A 20723-nucleotide genomic window follows, 5' to 3' on the forward strand; every position below is an offset into this window, starting at 1 on the left:
GGAACGTTTAGTTGCATGAATTTGAAAATAAGCAAAAGGTTTGGGTAGATTGCGGGTTGGTATGAAGGAGCAGTGGTTCAACATAAAAGTGCGATATTGTATGATGTTGAGTCTAATGAAATTATAAAAAACAAGCATGCCGACTAACTGAAGGATGCCCACCTACAAGCTAAGGAAATACTCTTAACAATGACGGAAGATTTGGACAGTGCTGAACACAATGGAAACACAAATCTTTAAAAGGAGTTTCGAAACCCTCACAACGTTATCATGACTAATTCAATTTGTAGTGGGAATACCTAATGACTTTAAATAAATTGTATTTAGTTTTAGGATACAATTTATACAATTATATAATAACTGATTGATTATCGAATATGTACTTTCGATGAATATATAAACATATTATTGTTAAGTTATTATCATCTACCAGGTCTACCACGTACTAGTAGACTACTAAAATTTTTTTAAAATGTCGCACCATAAAACTTAAATAACACAATTCTACTACATTGTTGAAATTTTCGAAATATAATAGAATCTCCAACATTCTAAAAAATTACAAAAATCATATCTTTGAAAATTTATACAAATGATATTTATGAAAACAGTTAAATTTGCGATGGCCTCCCCCCCCCCATTGGTTACGCGCCTGCTTCACTCGTACAAAAAATGTTTCACTTTCCAATTAATCAACTATATTCATCCCATCCATATTTTTGAAATCAATAAAATAAATTCTATATAAAGCCACAAATCTAAGCCCATCAGCTGAATTAAAATTTTTTTAATAAAAGTTTGGCATTAGTGCAATATCAACAAGAAATCACTCCCATTAATATAGATATTATGTTAAATACTAAAATTTATTTCTAAAATAAAATAAGTAACCATGCCATTTCATGGATTTTTTTTAATAGGCTTTCTTAAATCATTCAGTGTAAATTTTATCACTGAATTAGGTGATAATACCTTTATATTGGCTGTAATTTTATCTACTAAAAAGCACCCTGTACCATTATTTATTGGTAGCCTTTTGGCATTATCGATTGTAGACATAATTTCAAGTATAATTATAAATAAATATAATGAGAACATAAAATATTTATATTATATGAATTATAATTAATATTGTATAATCACATAGACATTTATTATTTACATGTATAAATATCCAATACAAAAATAATAAATAAAACAGTTATACATATTTGCAAACCTTTTTTTTATATAAAGTAAACTTTACAGAGCTTTTTATACATTTATGAAACATTTATATTTAATTTTTGATATATTAAATATATTTATCAAATAACTTGAATTATATTCATAAAATATAATGTGCTTTTATTTTAATACAATAAAAAATATTATTATTAACCATTAATTTTACCTACAAGATCTTTAAAAATATCTTTAAAAAACAGTTGCATTAAAAGTTTGGCTGGAAATAACCTATTAAATATACATCTTGCTTCACTTAATATATATGTCTACTTAAGTGTTTAATTGTATAGTAAAAAATTATGATATTTAATCACAAATTTACAAATCAATTTGTGATATTTTGACATGATACAAAAATGTAACAAAAATTGCATAAGTGCCTTTTTAATTTTCTTTTATAAATTAACTTATTATTTTTTTAAAAAAAAATAAATAAAAAATTATTTTAGCTGATAAATTTTTTTTAACCATCTAAAAAGTTATAGAGCTCCTCTTTTTGTGAAATCCTGTTATTCCCCCCCCCTTCCCCCAAATATGGTAGAAATAGGCAAAGATCTTGGATGATAAGAAAGTCATGACAACAAAACAAACTTTTCAATTGCTATTGCATGGGGGTTGGGTGGAGGGTGGGAGCTATAATGCTGGTATCCCTTCCCTTTAGAGAAATTGAGATCCATACTAGAATATGCAAGGATTTAGCCCACCCATCCAGGTGGGCATGGGGACCTTCTAAAATAATTTAAAAAATGGGAAGGTGATGAATGGGTTAAAAAAATTTAAAACAATGAGCAGCAAATGGGAAAGGGAATTTTAAATATGGGGAAAAGGGGGGGGGGTGAGCAGGACTTCTATTAAAAATTATTTTTTTAATTATAGAATATTGCATATTTTATAAATTTAATTTTTAAAAACATTTTAATAAATAAAGAACCAACCAGCCAATAAAATAATTTTTAAACATTAGGTAAGCAGGTTAAACAAATTTTTTAGATAAGTGGGCAAGTAAATTAAAATAATAGGTTGTGCGTGGTAGGTGAAAATTTATGTAAAATCAAGTAAGTGGGCTTGTTGGCTAAAACCTGTGCATTGCAAACCTCTGATCAATACCCAATAGAAAAAAAAGACATGATTTTGCAGAGAATATTAACCAAAAACATTTTTATGTGCAATGCAAGTTTGAAAACACTTATTCCCAAAATGTTTCAAATTTTATAAAAAATATTTTTATATCATTTAAGATTTATTAAAATTATGTTGAATTTTTTTAAAATACTTTTAAAATTAGGTTGTTGTTGCATTTTTATATTTTAAAAAAAATTTCATGATTTTTTTTATAAGATGTTTTAGTTGTAAAATTATATATTTATTAAAAAATTAAATTTTAATAACTTTGACTAGTAATCGGTTAAAAAATAAAATTGAAGGTTTTAGATAAATCTATCAGAAAATACCACAGATAACCAATAATTAATTTTAAAGATTACTGGAAAAAATTATCACCATTGATTTCGAAATTTACTATTAACTACTTCATAAATTAAATATTAAAATTTCAAATTAAACTATTTTTTTAAAAATGTGGCATAAAGCTACCTTTTAAACAAAAGTAACATTCTACTGTTAACGATATAAAAAAAGGTAGCTCACTACTTGAACAATACTGGGAATTGCTCTTTCTTTACAAATTTGCCAGTTTCCATAAATATCATCTTAAGCTGATGGAAAATTTTCAAATTAAAATAATGACTATAATCCAAATGCATTTAAAGAGGGGACCTGGACCTAAAACTATCTAGTAAAATTTATAGCAAACAAAAGCAAGGCTTTAAATAGTATTGTTAAATGGCTTGATTTGAGCTGGGTTTTAAAAACGGCTAACTCAATATTTTATCCAGAAAAATATAATGCAAGCTTGAAGATTTTGCTCATAGATGGCACACCTATTTGGGCATCTATTAACGAAATCTCGAGGCTTATGCAATATTTTTATAGCTAAAATATTAAGTTATTCGTTGATAAAATCGGCTCAAATCGAGCCGTTTAACAACACCAGCTTTAAGCCCGCGAAATTATTTGATCAGGTTTGATTCAGGTTCAAAATCAGATCAGAATCTTGAACCTGGTGAGGTTTAAGGTTGTGGGTTTAAGAAAAGTAAGTTAAGCCTAAATAATTATTTTTATTAAAAATTAAGAATATATGTTCGTAGATAGTAATAACTATAATTGCAAATTTTTTAGGCTTAATTGGTCAATTATCTGAATACATTCCACAAAAAATTTATTTGAATTATGTTATTGCAATTCTTTTTCTATTTTTCGGAATCAAAATGGCGTTTGAAGGTAAAATTAAAAAAAAATAAAACAATGATAATACTCTACCTTTTAGCCTATTCTATGTCAGACGATCAAACAAGTAAGGAATACGAAGAAATCGATGATAAGATAACTAAATTTCATAAAGAAGTATAATTAAAATATAGGTTAAAATATTAATTAATATTTATCATTATGCACAATAAAATAGTCAGCTCAATCACCTACTACTTCACCCAGATTTTCATTTCCTAGCAGTATTACCAAACGATTCAGCTTAAATAATGGAAAAAACAAACTGAATAATACAACATCAGATGACGTTAGTAATTCTATACTCAAAGATGCTATTATTGATAGTGAGTCAACCAAAAATGGAATTTATAACCGCATTTTAGGTAAAAATGCAAAATTTTGGAGAACTATTTGCGAAGCCTTTGCTCTAAATTTTATGGCAGAGATGGGAGATCGTTCCCAAATTACAATCATATCATTGTCAGCCAATCAAGTATATTTAGCATCATGTATATAATTATTTTAAATCAATGTTGTTTAATTGTTTGTATATATTTATTATTATTGTATTGATACAATTTATTAATGAGCACTAATAAATATTTGTTTTATTAAATTTAAAAATGAGAAGCAGGGTAGGGGCTGCATAATCTTTTAAATGACTAACAAATTAAAATGAGTATTAATTATTTTATTCATATATTTAGAATTTTTTCGGTGTTTGTTGTGGAGCCATATTTGCCCATATCATTTGTTTAGTTTTGGCTTTAACAATTGGTATTTACGCTATCAAATATTTGTCCTTAAAAACAGGTAATTCTATTTGATTTTTAAAAATGAATTTGACATTAAGGTCTCAATAGTAAAGGAGTTTTTTTCAAGCGGTGCGGTATTTAAAACTATAGAAATCACAGCTGATTCTTCACAGCGATAATAATTTTCTACTTCGCAACATAATGTTTTTCAAATTTTATCATAGCGTTTTCATCGTTTCGCTCCATATTAAGTTATACCTATTTATTCGCGTGATTTGTAAATAACGCAGCGTTAAATACCCTACCGCATGAACAAAATGCTTTTACTATAAATGAGGCGTAAGATCTCGTTATAATAAGTGCAAAATATAGCCATTACATTCAGATGCGTAATTCATCGCTAAACGATAGCATAGCCATATAAATTAACGTTATATATTTTGTAAAGAGCGACATTGCAGTATTTCGCACTAACTATAATTTAGGCTTAAGTTATATAATCTTCTTAAATTGTAGTATATTAAGTTGATATGAAAGTTAAGATTAAATGATGATTTAATTTATTGAAGATTAACTTTGAAATTAACTGATATGAAAATGAAATTAAAACATGAATCTCATACGAAAATATGTATAGATTACGGAGTAAGAGATTATAATATATAATATCTGTATAATATATTTAATTTTTCTAGAAGATACAGGACTACCTATTTTTCTACATTTTCTATAACAATCTTTTATTTCCTTATAATTTATTTTTTCTTTCCATTTCATTTAAAACTTTATATTTACAATAAAATAATTATGTAATAAATATGCTTTTTACTTATTTTTTTGACTTTATTAATTTTTTAAAATCAGATGATTTCAAATACTAGCACATTTTATTATTCTTTAGATTTTCAGTAAATGGGCCTATATAAATTCATTCTTAAAGCTAAAAATAACGCCGGATAAATCCTAAAAATTAAATCTTTTTCTATATATATTAAAATTATATTTAATTTAAATCAAATACAGTAAAATGAACGAACCAAATGAAAGTAAGAGAGGTATCATGCTTAGTCCTTTAGACATGCGTTTAGTTTATAGATTTTTATTATATTTCATTTTTTTTTAAATTAGATAATATTAAAATTAGATGATATTAAAAAAATATAGCTTTTTTCCTTAATAAAACAGCAATTTACATTAGAGATTTGCAAAATTAGGTAAGAAAATTCGGTCCGGGTCGGGCCTTAAAAATTTTTTTAAATATATCTAAATTTATCAATTTTATGTTGAATTTTTTATGTAAAATAAAAATATTTGATTTTATTTATAGAAACTAGATGCCATATAACATATATTGTTTATTTTGAGTAATTACAAAAACTAATTTCTATATTTAAATAAACGGACCGGCAAAACTTTTTTAAAAAAATTTCTTTCGGGCCGGGCCAGGCAAAACTTTTTAAAAAAATTTCGAGTCGGGCCGGGCTTGGAAAATTAGGCCCGATGAGGATCACTAATTTACATTACTACGTTGAATAAAGCCGCGATTAAAAAGTGTTTGAGAAAGGCCACTAAAAAAATGAGTGTGCTGAAGAAATCATCTGATGGTAAAAATAAATATAATTAAGCCCACGTCTAGCAAGAAATAGGCAAAGGACATAATTTATCACGTAATTTTTTTTTAAAAAAAAATATAAAATTATAAATAAGAAAACAGAGCGAAAAGGTACATTTTGAAGTGATAAAAGATTGTTTTAGAAAATCCGAAATATAGGAACTTTTTGGATTAAAATTAATTATTACATTTCTTGGTTCTTATAATAGATCCAGATGTTTAAGGTCAGAAAACACCTGTACCTAATAACCAATAAATTATATGCTACCTTACCAGTATAATAGGTTTATGCTAATATCTTTAGGCGCATGACAGAAAAAAAGAATTCTGCTTGGCATTGAGGCTCGTATTATTTTTTTTCTCCGCTTTCTTCATGGTTCTGCTGTCTTTTCAAAAAAACTCAAAATTCGGGCAGGGCCAGGCAACTATATAAAAAAAATTCGGGCCGGACCAGGCATTATATAAAAATTCAGGCCGGACTGGGTTTTCATAGCATTTTTATTCACATTTTCTAATTATATATGATTTATTTATAATTAAAAGTAAAATAAAAATAATTCTAATCAAAGAATTATTATTTTTTTCTTTTATAGTTTATTTCTGATTTTTTTATTAAATAAAATATATCCAAAAATACTTTTAATTCTTTTCTTATAAAATAAGTTAAAATGTTAAATAAAAACGATGGAGATAAATAAGTTATTATTATAATGATGAAATAAAGAATGGAAAGAACTAGAAGGAAAGAAAGGCACACAACTTTTGTAAAATAATGATAAATAGATAATTTTAAAAGCAAACTATTTATTTTATTTTGTAACGATATGTTTAAATTTTATTAAATATAATTTTTTTTTCATCTTATATTTCATATTCATGAAAAAAATCAAGATAAAAAACTTAATTACTTAAAATTCTTTTGATATTTTTGTATAGATCCTTTAGTAGCTTAATATGTGCAAAATTAGTTTTAATTTCATTCAAAATTTTGTTATTTATAACCAATAGCATCATTTAGATAATGTTAGCTAAAAAAATAAGGTTATTTTAGATAATTTTAGCTAAATAGATAATGTTATCTAAAAAAGGTAATTTTGAAAATAATATAAAAAAGAAATTTTGAGCCCCCTGAGATTGTAAAGACTAGTGACGCCCCTGTTTATAACTATCTTTTGGTGTTTAGGTAGTAGATTTTTTAAATATAATACTTATTAAACCTTTTAGAAAATCGGGACGGGCTCAGGGCAGATTTTTTTTAAAATTTTGGGTCGAGCTTCAGGCAAATTTTTTTTAAATTTTGGCCGGGCTTCTGGCAATAGTACTAGAAATTTTGGACTGGGCTTCGGTCAAAAAATTCGGACCGGGCCAGACAAGCCTTTTAAGGCGTAGCTCAAAATCTTTTATTTAATATCGAAATAAAGTTTTAAAATTTTAATGAATCATGTTAAATTTTTAAATTCGCCTAGAATTATATTTTGGACATGTTTTTATTTTATATATTTAAAAATGCTTTTTTAAAATAAAATTTCAAAAGTTTGCGAATTGTATTTTTGATATTTTGGACTTAGCCATTAATATTTGCTCACCCACTATCAACACACGTATTAAAAAAAATTTTAAACACTTGTATGAATATTGTTTTTAAAAAAATAAATAAACTCAAGTGAACTACATAGGATCAGGGATATTCGTGAGTTTAGCCATGCTGACTCTCTTTTCAAATCGTGAAGCTATAATAAACCTTTTATTTTAGTTTTTTATGACCTCCGTTTATGTATTGTCCCGTAACTTTTTTGCCTCCATTTAAACCCGGTTTAAAAATTATATATTATTATAATAAAAAATTTATACTCGTTTATTTTGCCATTCATCGCGCCGTAGTCATGTTAAAAAGGTTAATAGGAATTGTCAAAATTAAGATTCCTTCATTGTCTAAACTTGTTTCATCATAGAGCTTATCACGATACTTTTTTGAACCTGTATCATTATTATTATTGTACATATCTACGTATTTATCATAATTTTTATAGCTAATCTGTATGCTTTGTAAGCGTGTCTTCATTTTTAATACCAACAGAATCATTATCCATGCAATTATCAGCACCAATATTTTTTTGTTTAAAACGTTTAGAATTTTCGCCATTATTAGAGTTTTTTGCATAGTAATAATGAGGGTATATTTTATAGAAAAAAATCTTCAACTATAAAAATTATATTTTATTTTTTTCCCCCAATTTTTTTATTTTTAAATACAAAAAAAATGAAAGGATATAAAATAATTTATTATAGATTATAGTATTTATTATACTTTTTGTGTGAAACTTAAACAAAGCAATATCATTGTCAAAAATGTAGATTATATTTGCAAATTAATTCATATTAAATTTGACATTTTATTTATATATTATTTAATATTTATTGCTTTATACTTACATTAAATAATGGTATTACCCATTAAATTGTGATATACAAATATCATAAAGGTAAGATATCTTTTGCTAAATAAGAATACCTTAGATACAAGATACTATTTATGAAAAAATTTTATCTCATCATTATTTATTAAAGTATAAAAATCAGATTTTTATCTAATTTGTTTACCAAAAATATACATAAATATTATCAAAGCACATTTCATTCATAAATTAGCATGATACAATAGCATCGATCTTGAATTAAAATAAAATTACAATTAGATATATATAAGATTTGAAAATTTCATTATAATTGATAAAACATTTCAGATTACCAAAGATAAATTATTATTCCTATTAAAATAGTTTTTAAAAATAGCCGCACTGTTTTTAAAAGAAAGAATCAATTAATAGTTTAAAATGATAATATAATTCATTTTATTTATAAATTTGAATTTTAAAAAAAGTAAATTTGTTCAAATCCTTTGATTAACCTCCTGCGTTTATATTTAGTTGAAACCTGAAATCGAGATTATGATGCCTTATGTAATCATAAATAAGATTTAATCTAGGTATTTCATTTCATCCAGTTCTCCTGAAAGACTTTAGTTTAGAGCGAAAGATGTTTTTTTAAAGAGTGGTTCAAAAGTTCAATGCAAAAGTCCTTGAAATTCACATTATGGGTATTATATTGTCAAATCAGATTTTTCGAATTTAAAAATCTCCCCCCCCCCCAAAAAAAAATAAAAAAAATTTTTTTTAATTGAGAAATTCAAAATATCTATAACTTTCAAATCCAAATACGACATAATATCAATAACGTGATAGTAAATTTCAGTTTGTAAGCCTTACTTTTAAATAAAGTAACGTATAACTTTAGTACATTTCTCATTACTTCGAGCAAAAGATGTTTTATGCTCGTCGTTACTTTTAACCATCACTTACCTAGATATTAGATGAAATTTGAAAAAAATGAGGTAATAAATGTTCATTAATAAAATAAATTAGAGGAAAGAACCTTGTTAATGATCAGAAACGGCGAATAAAATTAAAAAAATATTGCGCATTAAATTTTTTAAAATATTTTTTGTAAAAATAATCACGCGTTTATATATTCTCAAATATGTCTCATTCAGAGTTGTTAACGCTCCTTTTTAAAAGTAGCTAACTCCCGCTCCTACCTTCTCAAAAGGAGCAGCTCCCGCTCCCGCTACTACAATTTTAAAAGGAGTTAGTTCCCTCTCCAAGTAATGGAGTGCCACTCCATAGCCGCTCCTTTGATTTTCATTTTTTTTTAGAAAATACACGAAACGAAATCACATTTCTTTTATTAACTTTTGAAAGTAATAAATTTTCTAAATTTGAATCTAAAAAACATCCACGCTTCTCCCCTAAAACCTGTTTAGCAATACTAAGCAGCCGCTCAACAGGAGCACTAGAGGGAATGGGGTATTGTATTTTATATAAATATTTTTTAATTCAGGAAATTTATCAAAAATAGCAATTTTGATATTATTTAAAAAATATTTGTACAATATATTATCTTTCTGATGATCAATTTCATGGAATTCAAAAAAATCTTCCTCACTGCAGGGTTACCGTGAACTAGTACTTGCATCAGGAGTTTGTTTTCTTAAAAAATTAATTAATTTATATTTTAGTTCCATATTTTGTGAACTATTCATTCCCAGTTTAATTTGAATGCAGGATGGATAATAGCAGCAATGATATTTTCATCATTATAAACATTTGAAAATCTGCAATAAAGTTATTTAAATAAATAATTTATTTTTTATTTCGATTTCTTCCTATGATGTATGGATTCATAATATCAAAAACTATTTTTTATCATATATCTATAAAATGAATATTAATATGACTTACAAAATTTTCCAAGAAATTTTCAATATAAAAAGAAAGAAAAATTTGATATTTAATATTTTAACTTATTAGATGAAAAACCAATATAAACTCGGCTCAACATTTAATATTGCATAAATTAAAATTAAATGAATTTTAATAAATAAATAAATAGATTTATTAATATTTAAATTTAATCTATACTTAAATTTAAAAGAGCGGTGGAGCGGCGCTCCTCCACTCCAGGCATAAAAGGAGCTAATTTCGGCTCCCGCTCCTGATTTTTAAAAGGAGAGGCGCTCCAGGTGTTTTTGAAAAAATTTAGCGGCACTCCAGGAGCGCCGGTCCTTAACAACTCTGGTCTCATTCACTACATTTTCATACATTTTTTCAAGGAGATTATCAAATGGTCATATTGATTAACAGGTGCGTACGCATGAATTCGCTATGGGTGATGGGGGGCGGGTGATACTTAATTTTTTATTTATGAATATTTTAAATATAAGAAATTTATTAGGACTAGTGACTATAAAATATTGACAATTTTTTATCACAAATCAAATAAAATTAATGATAAAATATTAAATATATATAATTGGCAAATGAATCACTAAAATATAAATGCCTCGAAAAAGTACTTTGTAAAAATTTTTTTGGCATTTAATATAAAAATTTTAATTATATTTTATTTTTTAAAAAAATGCTGAATGCACAAAAATATTCTTAAGAATTATTGCATTCATCATGAAAAAAATAATGGTATATCAAAAAATGGGGAAAAATATAATTAAGAAGCATATTATAAACATGAAATTTAATCTTATTTAAGATTGAGTTAATTTTTCAATGATTTAATCTTAAGAAAATAGTCGAAAATGTGTTTAAGATTATGCGAAGCATCTATGACATTTTTTGGAACATTATCAATCATATTTAACCCTTTTATACGATAGTTTGCATTTACAAAAGGATTCTCCGATAATAATATTTACTGATTTTTATGTATACTGCCTGATCAATCAAAAACCTTTTATTCATTTGAGTTATATAAAATGTTATTCATTATACGTGAAGTAAACCAAGATTTTGCTAATTCTGGAACTTATACCATGGGAGCTCCAATATTTAATGCTTGATTAATACTTACTAATTTATGAATCAGTTCTTCCATTCAATGAAGAGAAATTAGTCATATAATAATTTAAATAAAAACTATAACGGGACCCTTAAAATTAAAACGGGACCCTTAGGCTGAGCTTTAAATATCAGATTTTAAATTGTTTATCCAAAAAAATATTAAAATTTTAGTATATTTTGAATCGTTATATTTTCAAAAAATTGGATATTTATCTGAATCTCATATTAAAATGCAGTAAACAAATTTTAGAAGTTAAATATTTCAATAATTTAGCACCAGCAGCATTAAAGATAGTCAAATAGACTTCTGACGTCTTTGGAAAATAGGAAACAAAATAAGATGGATTGGCAATAAAATCGAAAACGATTACAATAAATAATTTTTACTATTAAGGGCATAGGTTTAAGCGATTATTTAGTAGAAGATTAGCTTTTACACTTGGAAATTGAAAAGCATAAAAATTATAGCGTCTTGGGTAGCATACTGCTTTCCAATTTAAATCGGATATTATTTTTTTTAACAAACCAAATTAGAATCTTATATAATTATTTTTATCTGAAACTAAAACCTGAACTGAACAGAATTATTTTTAAGGTGTATACATATCTGTTTAGTGTATAATTGGTAATTAGATAATAATTTTTTTAAAGTTTTTTTAATATTAAAATATATTTTTATTATTTAGTATAAAAAATGTATGTAACAATTTATTTTAGGCTCAGCCAATTTTTAATAAAAATTGTTTCAATACTTCTTCTAAACCACGTATATTGACTTCATGTTAATTTATTTAATATCTTATTTGGAACCTTCCATTTTATTAAATACATTTAATTAAGTGCATAATTTTGAATTAATCTATTGAAAATATAGTATACACTATATTAAAATATAGTATACACTATATTAAAATATAGTATACACTATATTAAAATATATTCGATCATAATATAATGGCAAAGGGAAACGATTCCTTTCAAATTAAACGCGAAACAGCAACCCAGACCGGAGATCGTAAGGACGATGATAAAACAGTTCAAAAGAGTAAAAAATTAAAAAAAGACAAATTTAAATTCTTTAATTTAACTAACAGGAAGCACAAACCGCGCAAGAAAAGGGAACACATTTCTTCTGATGATAAAAAATACGAAATTATTCCAAAAAATGACAGCATAACAAATATTCAAGATGCTTGTGATTTCAAAAATGATAGTATCGAAAGAGAAGAGCCGAAATATGATATCGATAAGAGTATTTCCTATTTTTCTGAATCAAACACCAACATAAGCTATGATCACTTGTCGCCAACGGATAGATTTTATTACAGTTGTGAAGATTTTTATGATATTACTTATCCTCAAAGACCCATGGGCAAAAGATTGATTAATATTGCTCCCCATACTCTGGCATGGAAGAGCGCCCATAGAAATATAGAGAAACTGACGGATGAATTAACTAAAAGTAAAGAAAACCTGGCAAACACACAATATAGAAATACAAACGATTATAAATCAACTTTCAAGGATTATAGTGAATGTTATAACGAACTCTTAAACAAGTACAACGTGTATGAGACAAATATCAGCGAAGATCTACGTAAAATACCTGATAATTCATATGGAGATAATCATATGCCTCAGGCCGATATTTATTATTCTAAAAATATGCTTTTTGAAAATAACATTAAAACAACGCAGATGTCTATCGATTGTAAAGAGGAGAAACAAATGGTAAAAATTGGTAGCAAAAAGGCTACTCAAACATCGATAAGATTCACTAGTACTCGCGAAATAATTACTACTATAGAAGAAACTAATAAAAAGAAATCCTTATCCAATGTTAATAAAAGTAAAGCCACGTCCAAATCTGCAAACTCGACCCTTTCAAATAAAAAACTTTTAGTTCTTCCTATCGGCAAAAATTCCCAACATAAAAAATCAACACATACGATCTCAAGCTCCTCCGATTCTCGTAGATCAAGTGATGCGACTCATTCCTCTAATTCTAGCACTTCTCAATCAACCAGTTCTGAACAAGATTATTATTCAGTCGCACCTTCTAATAAAAGTCATCAGAAAGATAAATCAAAATTCTCCAAGAACTCTATGGAAAACAAGCAAAGAGAATTCCAACAAGCACATAAAAACTTTGCTAGAAGATATGGATCTCTATACTTGAATGATATGAGCAGTTCTATGAGAGCCCTTTTTAGGATATTTTATTGTAACTATCAAAACAATGCTAAATCTTCGAAATAATTAAAATGAATTTAATCGAATTTTTAATAATGTATTTTGTTATTCGGGAATTAGTTTTTAAATATACCTATTTTTGTACAATACAACACTAACTTCTATAGAGATTGAAATTTTATAAATTTCACGATTCTTGTATATATATATATATATGCCACGTTGAAATTATTTTAATGAGTGAAAATATTTATCCAAATGAGTGGTTTATACTTATAATATTTTAAAATTAATATTATATTTTTTTTAAATGAATTGTGACTATATAGTATATGTATCGTAAAGAGCCCACATCCTTATATTATAATTTTATAAATTATCTTATTGAATTGTGAAATAAAATTTTTAGCTCAAATTGTCATGTGTAATTAATCATAAGGTTAAAAGCTATTATGAAATAAAAAAAGAAGTTAATAGTTATTATTTAATTTTAACAATAGTCTTATAATTATATTTTAATTTTATTAAGATAAATAAATTAAAATTAATCACTTTATAAAAAATTATATTTGATATATTATATTATTTAGTAATTTTATGGATCTATTATTAATAATTATAATACATTTAACTTTTGTCTTAAGACTTATCTTATATTACATTTCGTAAAAAGCATTTTTGGTTCATTTTTTTAATATACAAATGCTTTTTTCCAAAAATGTATAAATTATGATGAATATTTTTATAAAAAAATATTAACTTTTATATTCTTTCTTTCAAATTATTGTTTAAGTTATATGCATACATTTTTGGGGGTCAGGAATTGGGGGGAGGACTAAGGGGGATATTTTTTATTAGCTTAAAATGATATTCATAAAAAGCGGTAAATTTTTGAAGGGGAGGGATTTCTCCTTGCCCCCCCCCCTGGCTGCGCCTATGAATAGAACAAAATTACTCACAGTCGGAATTAATTATTATACATTTAAACGTAAATATGATAATATTAGTAGTAAATAGAGTGATTGAGAATCTAGAGGGAATATTAAATTCAAATTATTTGACAAATTAGTAACTCAACAAGTACAAATTATTACACTTTAAGTGATTTAGAATAAGAATGCCATATTTTGTAAAATGCCATTCACAAGGTATGGATTTTCTATATTTCTGGAGTACTTCATATTCTTTCTACGCTTGCTAAAAAATATTTTTTGTGTTCCAGCAACCACCACACTTAGTGAAAGAGTTTTCTCTACCGCTGGGTTGACATTTAATTCAAGAGGATAATCATTATATACATCCGAAAAATTTTAATAAAATTACTTAATCGATTTTGAATTTATAATTTCTCTTCAATAAGGATTTAAAAATATGTCGAGATATCTGTAGGGTAGTGTATATATTAGTTTTATAAGTTTATATAAAATATAATAAATTACTTGTATATACATTAATATAAAAGCATGGTAATAATTTATTCCAAACAAGTATAAGAATTTATTTAGAAAAAGTAAGTAGGCATATAATTGATATTCCTCTATTATATAGAATTAGTTACAAAATATTAGGTAAAATTCTACTTTTACAGACATATTTTACAGTTAGAGAATATATTACAGTTAATATTTTAATAAATTTTACTAATCAATGCTCTTGATAATAAATAAAGCAACAATTTGCATTCAATTATTTAACGCCATCTATTTATTTTAATTAATTAAAAATTAATCTTCATATTATTTATCCCACAATGTCTTTAAAAGATATTTTCTGATGTCCTTATCAATATTTTATAGTTTTCTGTAAAATATATAATTCGCTATATTGGTAAAAATTATTTGATTGTCATATGATAATTGATAAAATTAGATATACTGAAAATCTACGACATATTGATTATACCTGTGCGCCGACGAAGCTATCGGCTGCCTGTGCGAATTTCTAAAATCTAACCGGCGGCTGGTGGCCCGCCAATTTTAAGCCGCTGTTAACATGGGCGGCGTAGATTGGTGCACGGTTATAAAATTTTTATAACAGTTTATTTTATAGTTAATTTTTTAAAAAAATATTAAAATATATTTCATATTTGTTCTAGGTTTTTTTTTTATTAAAATTAACCTCCTATCTTGTAAAAATATTTTATGACTACACAATTTTCAATTTTTGAAATCTTAGGTCTAGAAATAGTTCAACTAGATCTGATTCCTTTTTTATTTGCCATATGCTTTCAAGCATAATTAATATATAATGTCACCTGGTTGGGACATTTAATTTTTAACGTTTCATATGTGTGGCATTGTTATTATCATTGCAATCGTTAATTTGAAAACAGGTATCTGGGTATAGATCAGTGCTATCAATATATTGCATATATGATGTTAGATCTATTGTACTTAGGCATTTTTTTTGATCTGCATCTAACTCAAATTAAATCTCTGCAGTTTTAAATCTTAGAGCAGTAATAATTTTTCTTATTCTTTTGATAGAATCTTCAACAAAAGATATTTAATACTATTCACAATGTTTTAAATTTGTGGTTTGTGAATGTGAAAAATTAGATGTTTTATTAAAACTGAACCAAGACTTACAATGGGTCAAGATACTTGTAATAAAAATAATGATGGATAATTTTTTTTAGATGTGATTTAGATGGACTTTTTATAGGATGAATTAAAATGTCAGGCAACGTTGTATTATGGAGCGTAAAGACGAGTAGAAGAAGTTTATAGGTTGTAGTTGTCATTAGTGATCTGCATCGGGCCTAATTTTTCAAGCCCGGCCCGGCCTGGAAATTTTTTTTAGAAAGGCCCGAGCCTGGCCCAAAGCCCGTTCGGGCCGGGTAGCCGGGCCTAACTTTGTAGATCTCTAGTTGTCATATTGAAACAAGACATACTTTTCTGTTTTGAATTTTCACCAGCTATCTATAGTTCTTTCAATGATTTATCATGTAATTCTTCTGCTCCACTTTTGTATTTTCTTTTTTTTACTATATATTATATGCTTATGCATGATAATACAAAAAATTAATTTAAAATTAGCATTGACTTTTAATAAAAATAAATATGTATAATATAAATATCGAAGGCTCTAAAAAGACCTTAATTTTATAATGAATATATACCTAAAAAACAAGTATAATTGTGTTTAAAAATTTCTAGTTGGAGTTTTTGTTTAAGAAATAAGGATTCGCGATTTTCGTTTGTTTTGTTAAAAATTTTTCGTGATAAAGTTTTCTAAAAAAAATATGTAGACTGTGAAAAATTGCCGTTAGTTGATATGACTATAGGTTGAAATATAAAGTTATTTAATTTTGAATATTTATTAATTTTTTCCCAACTAGTAAGAGGATTTGAATTAATTGATGAAGGAAAGGAGGAGACGCAGGTTGAGTCCCAATTAAGGGATTTCCCATTGGACCAGGGGGTGAAGGTTAAACCATCTGGTCTGAGGCCGTCCTGTAATGAGAGGTTGGGAGGTTCAAGGATGTTGTGTATTTTAGCCTTATTAAAAGCGTTATGGATGATTTTACTAATTGCTTTATGCCGGAGATGGCGACCTTGGCTGCGGGTGCAATTTAGGCCGTGTCTAGCATTAGTTAGAACGGGTAATCTGCATTGGTGGCAAGTGTGTGATTGTGTAAGCGAACATCTAAGTCTAAATCCTATAGTAACTCTCAGTTGGTCATTGGTTAAGAGATTATCTAAGGTTTGGCTTGGAAGTGCTTCGAGCCATTCATGTCTGCCGTATTTATCGTTGAATTGTAATAGTTGTATATCGCTAATATCGGTAGGGTTAAGAGTTTTTTTTAAATTTTTTTATTAGGGTTTCGATGATTGATTTATTAGAGATTTCGGTTGGAAATATATAACCGCCTGAGGTAAGTAGATTCTATCTTTCAATTGCTGCTGTTAGAAGATCATCATTGGGAGTTATGAATGATGAGATCTCAGAATTGAGCGATAGGCGATTTAAGATAAATAGAGATAGGGAAAGTAGTTCTAAGGGGATTAAGTCGATACTACCTAGTTTAGCGGGTAATTGGGCTAGGTGCCAATTAAAGTTTGATAATGAAAAGTTGAGAATCCTTTCTATAAAGATATTTAAACGAATATTGTGTTGAATGAAAAATTTTGAGGAGGTGAATGAGGAGGACGAGTGGAAGAGATGCGAGATTTTAGGAAGATATAAATACTTTTTTAATAAGTAAAAAAGCTGGTGCGATGGTATGTGGTTGATGAACTTTTCCAAGTTTTGCATCTCAGAAAAGGTTTTATCGATAATTTTTTCGGAAATATTATTATTGAGTAATGGGAAGCCCAAGAGTTGGATCTCTCCTTTTTCGATAAATTAATTTAAATATTTACTTGCGGCTATTTATTTTAATACAATAGTAGGAACTTCTATATTTAATTTCTAAAAAATAGGAAAATGGTTTTATTTTCAAATATGAATATATATTTTATAGTGCATGTAATTCCAGAATCTAGGAAAATATATCCCCGGAAAAAAAATCCCTGATAAATTCCCTGGTTAAAAATCCCCTTAGCAGAAAATAATTCCTCTTTTTTTTGATCCTATAAAATACTAAATTATTTTTAGAAAATTAACAAAATAGGAAAAAAAATCCCCTAATAAAATATTTAAAATTTTTGAGAAAATCAACAAAATAAAAAAAAATCCTATAAAATTTTTCCAAAAAAAATTTCCCAAATAAAATTGTTAAACAAAATTATGAATGATAACTAGTTTTAATATTTGACATTACTAAATTTTTAATTATTATTAATTAACCCTAACCAATATAATATATAATGTTATGTCTTTATCCCGAACCCAGGCTTGGTGAAAGTTAAACAAAACAATATTTAAAAAATAAATTAGATACCCACTCTCTTTGATATTAAGCAAAATATTATTATAAGCTAAGTAATGATAATGGCCAGCCAGATTATTAATTTTGGCTATGATTTATAAACTCATACCATTTTTGACTCGGATTTGCACTACTTTAATTAAATCAAAATGTTTTTTTAAATCCTTTCCTCGAAGATTTGAGGTTTTAAATATAACGAAAGTTAAATAAATCCAGCTCACCTTTACACATTTTTATCAACTTTTAGATATTATTTAAAAATCAAACTTTTATTTAAAAAAATATATATTTTTACACAAATTATTAATATTTCTATAACATTTTAGAAATATATTAAAAATTTTAATCAGCTGGGGCTAAGAGGCTTTTCACAATTGCCTTCAAAAATAATTGGCCAAATTTTCAATTGGTATATTTTTGTTATACAATATATGAAGTCTTTTTCTGATAATTTTTAAAACATAAAATAAATTGTGTTCTATGTCACAAATTTGATTTGTCATAAGCTGGCAAAAATAATAGCATGACTTTTACTAACTCTTAAATAGCGCCCTTTTTTGTTTTTAATGCTAATGATGGGCTATTAAATGTTATATTTATATGATAAATTCTGTGGTGAAATAGAAAATTTGCAATTCAACCTTAAAAATTATTTTATTGAAATTTAATACCTAATCTAAGAATTTAACTGGCTGAATACAAAATCAACATAAAACTTGCTAAATTATATTTCTCTTGGGATTTTTTTTCTGGGGAATTATTTTCCAGGGGATTTTTATCCGGGGAATTATTTTCCGCTTACCATAATTCCACCATAAAATTAAATTAATATTTAATAAATGTTTAAATTAATTATATTAAAATTTTTTTTGTATTAATATATACATATTTAGATTTTATACCAATTGTTTCAAAAAAAAATCTTTTTTCTTTACTAAGGCCCTCACATTTTTAAAATCTCGAGGCCTCGTGGGAGATTTTCCCATGGCCAGTCCGTCCATGGATAGCCTATGATTATTTTTATATTTAATATAATGTTGTTTTTGTGTGTTTTTTTTAAGAAAAATATATTTTTTTAAGTTATGCGCTTATGTGAAATTTAGTTTTTTTATATAAATGAATTTAAATAATAAAAATTAGCTTTAAAATAAAAAATGAAAAGAATGGACCGATTCTTAATAATATTCATGTAGTAAAATAAATATCTGAAATGATGAAGTTTTAAGATAAATAAAACTTATTCTACATAGGTTCAGACTAGTGATCTGCATCGGGCCTAATTTTTCAAGCCCGGCCCGTAATTTTTTTAATAAAATTTTGCCGGCCCGGCCCGGCCCGAACCCGAAATATTTTATAAAAAGACCGAATTTATTTAAATATATAAATTAATTTTTATAATTACTCAACTCAACTCAAAATAAAAGATATATGTTATATGGCGTTTAGTTTCTATAAATAAAATTTAATATTTTTATTTTACATTAAAAATTCATCATAAAATTGATAAATTTAGATATATTAAAAATAATTTCCAAGGCCTGACCTGACTCGGCCCGAACTTTTTTAAAAAATATTAGGTTACACGCAGCCCGAAACAATTTTTTTTTAAAATAGGCCCGGCTCGGTCCGAAACCCGTCCAGGCCGGGCCGGGTCAGGCCTATATTTGCAGATCTCTAGTGCAGAACTCAATGAAAGATTAACAGTCTTGAAAATGAAAATTTAAATGATGAGAATTTACTTAGATAATATTAATTATTATCAAAAAATAATAAATTTTAGAGACCATTTAGAAAAGGTTATTATTTTGGCTCCCGACAAAAAAAACACTTAGGAATCTTGATATTTCCTCCATTTATAGCGTTTTTTTTAAATATAATTTAAATACTAACATCATACAGCTAATAACAGAACCAGGAATAATCACATGCCTCAAGCATATGAAAAACAACAAAGCTAGGGGTCTAGATGATATTTCGATAGAAAGCCTTAAAGCAATAGGAGATGATGGAATACATTTCCTCACAAATCTGTACAATAAAATACTGGGAAATGAAGAGATTCCTCAATGGAGGTAGAGCTATCTAGTTCCTATATGCCTGGAAGATCAACGACTGATGCAATCCACGCAATTAGGCAAATGAGCGAAAAAACAGGGAAAATAACAAACAGCTACACATGGTCTTTCTCTATCTAGAATAGGCCATCTATAGAATCCCAAGAAAACTTATTTGGACAATAGCTGAGGGAATTCATAGTTTATCAAGAGTAGGCTCTCAGCCCACTTCTCTTCATAACAGTAATAGTTGTATTATCACAGTCTATA

At 26.5% G+C, this 20723-nt stretch overlaps 2 protein-coding genes across 3 annotated transcripts; both read left to right on the forward strand.

The window, feature by feature from the left end:
- The first annotated feature begins 752 nt into the window (after positions 1–752).
- LOC135926372 (putative divalent cation/proton antiporter TMEM165) lies at positions 753–8381 on the forward strand. Of its 2 annotated transcripts, XM_065462226.1 has the most exons (7): positions 753–886; positions 940–1067; positions 3466–3567; positions 3614–3690; positions 3752–4048; positions 4263–4368; positions 7587–8378. In XM_065462226.1, the coding sequence occupies exons 3-7, from the start codon at positions 3555–3557 to the stop codon at positions 7673–7675; spliced, it is 582 nt and encodes a 193-aa protein (XP_065318298.1). In that variant the 5' UTR covers positions 753–886; positions 940–1067; positions 3466–3554; the 3' UTR covers positions 7676–8378. The 2 variants fall into 2 exon arrangements, with proteins under 2 accessions (XP_065318298.1, XP_065318297.1); XM_065462225.1 differs by having other exon boundaries at positions 768–1067; positions 7587–8381.
- Positions 8382–12209: 3828 nt separating this feature from the next.
- LOC135927137 (homeobox protein 2-like) lies at positions 12210–13645 on the forward strand. The gene is made up of 2 exons (XM_065463082.1): positions 12210–12378; positions 12428–13645. The coding sequence occupies exon 2, from the start codon at positions 12702–12704 to the stop codon at positions 13590–13592; it is 891 nt and encodes a 296-aa protein (XP_065319154.1). The 5' UTR covers positions 12210–12378; positions 12428–12701; the 3' UTR covers positions 13593–13645.
- Positions 13646–20723: the final 7078 nt, after the last annotated feature.

This window comes from Gordionus sp. m RMFG-2023, chromosome 3 (genome assembly GCF_954871325.1).
Source record: "Gordionus sp. m RMFG-2023 chromosome 3, tfGorSpeb1-WG-v2, whole genome shotgun sequence".
Taxonomy (NCBI): Eukaryota; Metazoa; Nematomorpha; class Gordioida; order Chordodea; family Parachordodidae; genus Gordionus; species Gordionus sp. m RMFG-2023.

What these genes read in the sequence shown, in the direction of transcription:
- LOC135927137 (XM_065463082.1), top strand. Translation starts at nt 12,702, where the DNA reads ATGGGCAAAAGATTGATTAATATTGCTCCCCATACTCTGGCATGGAAG.
- LOC135926372 (XM_065462225.1), top strand. Translation starts at nt 893, where the DNA reads ATGCCATTTCATGGATTTTTTTTAATAGGCTTTCTTAAATCATTCAGT. An exon ending in AATCAAAATGGCGTTTGAAG is followed by an intron (nt 3,568 to 3,613) that starts GTAAAATTAAAA and finishes TCTACCTTTTAG; the next exon opens with CCTATTCTATGTCAGACGAT. An exon ending in ATATTTGTCCTTAAAAACAG is followed by an intron (nt 4,369 to 7,586) that starts GTAATTCTATTT and finishes AATAAACTCAAG; the next exon opens with TGAACTACATAGGATCAGGG.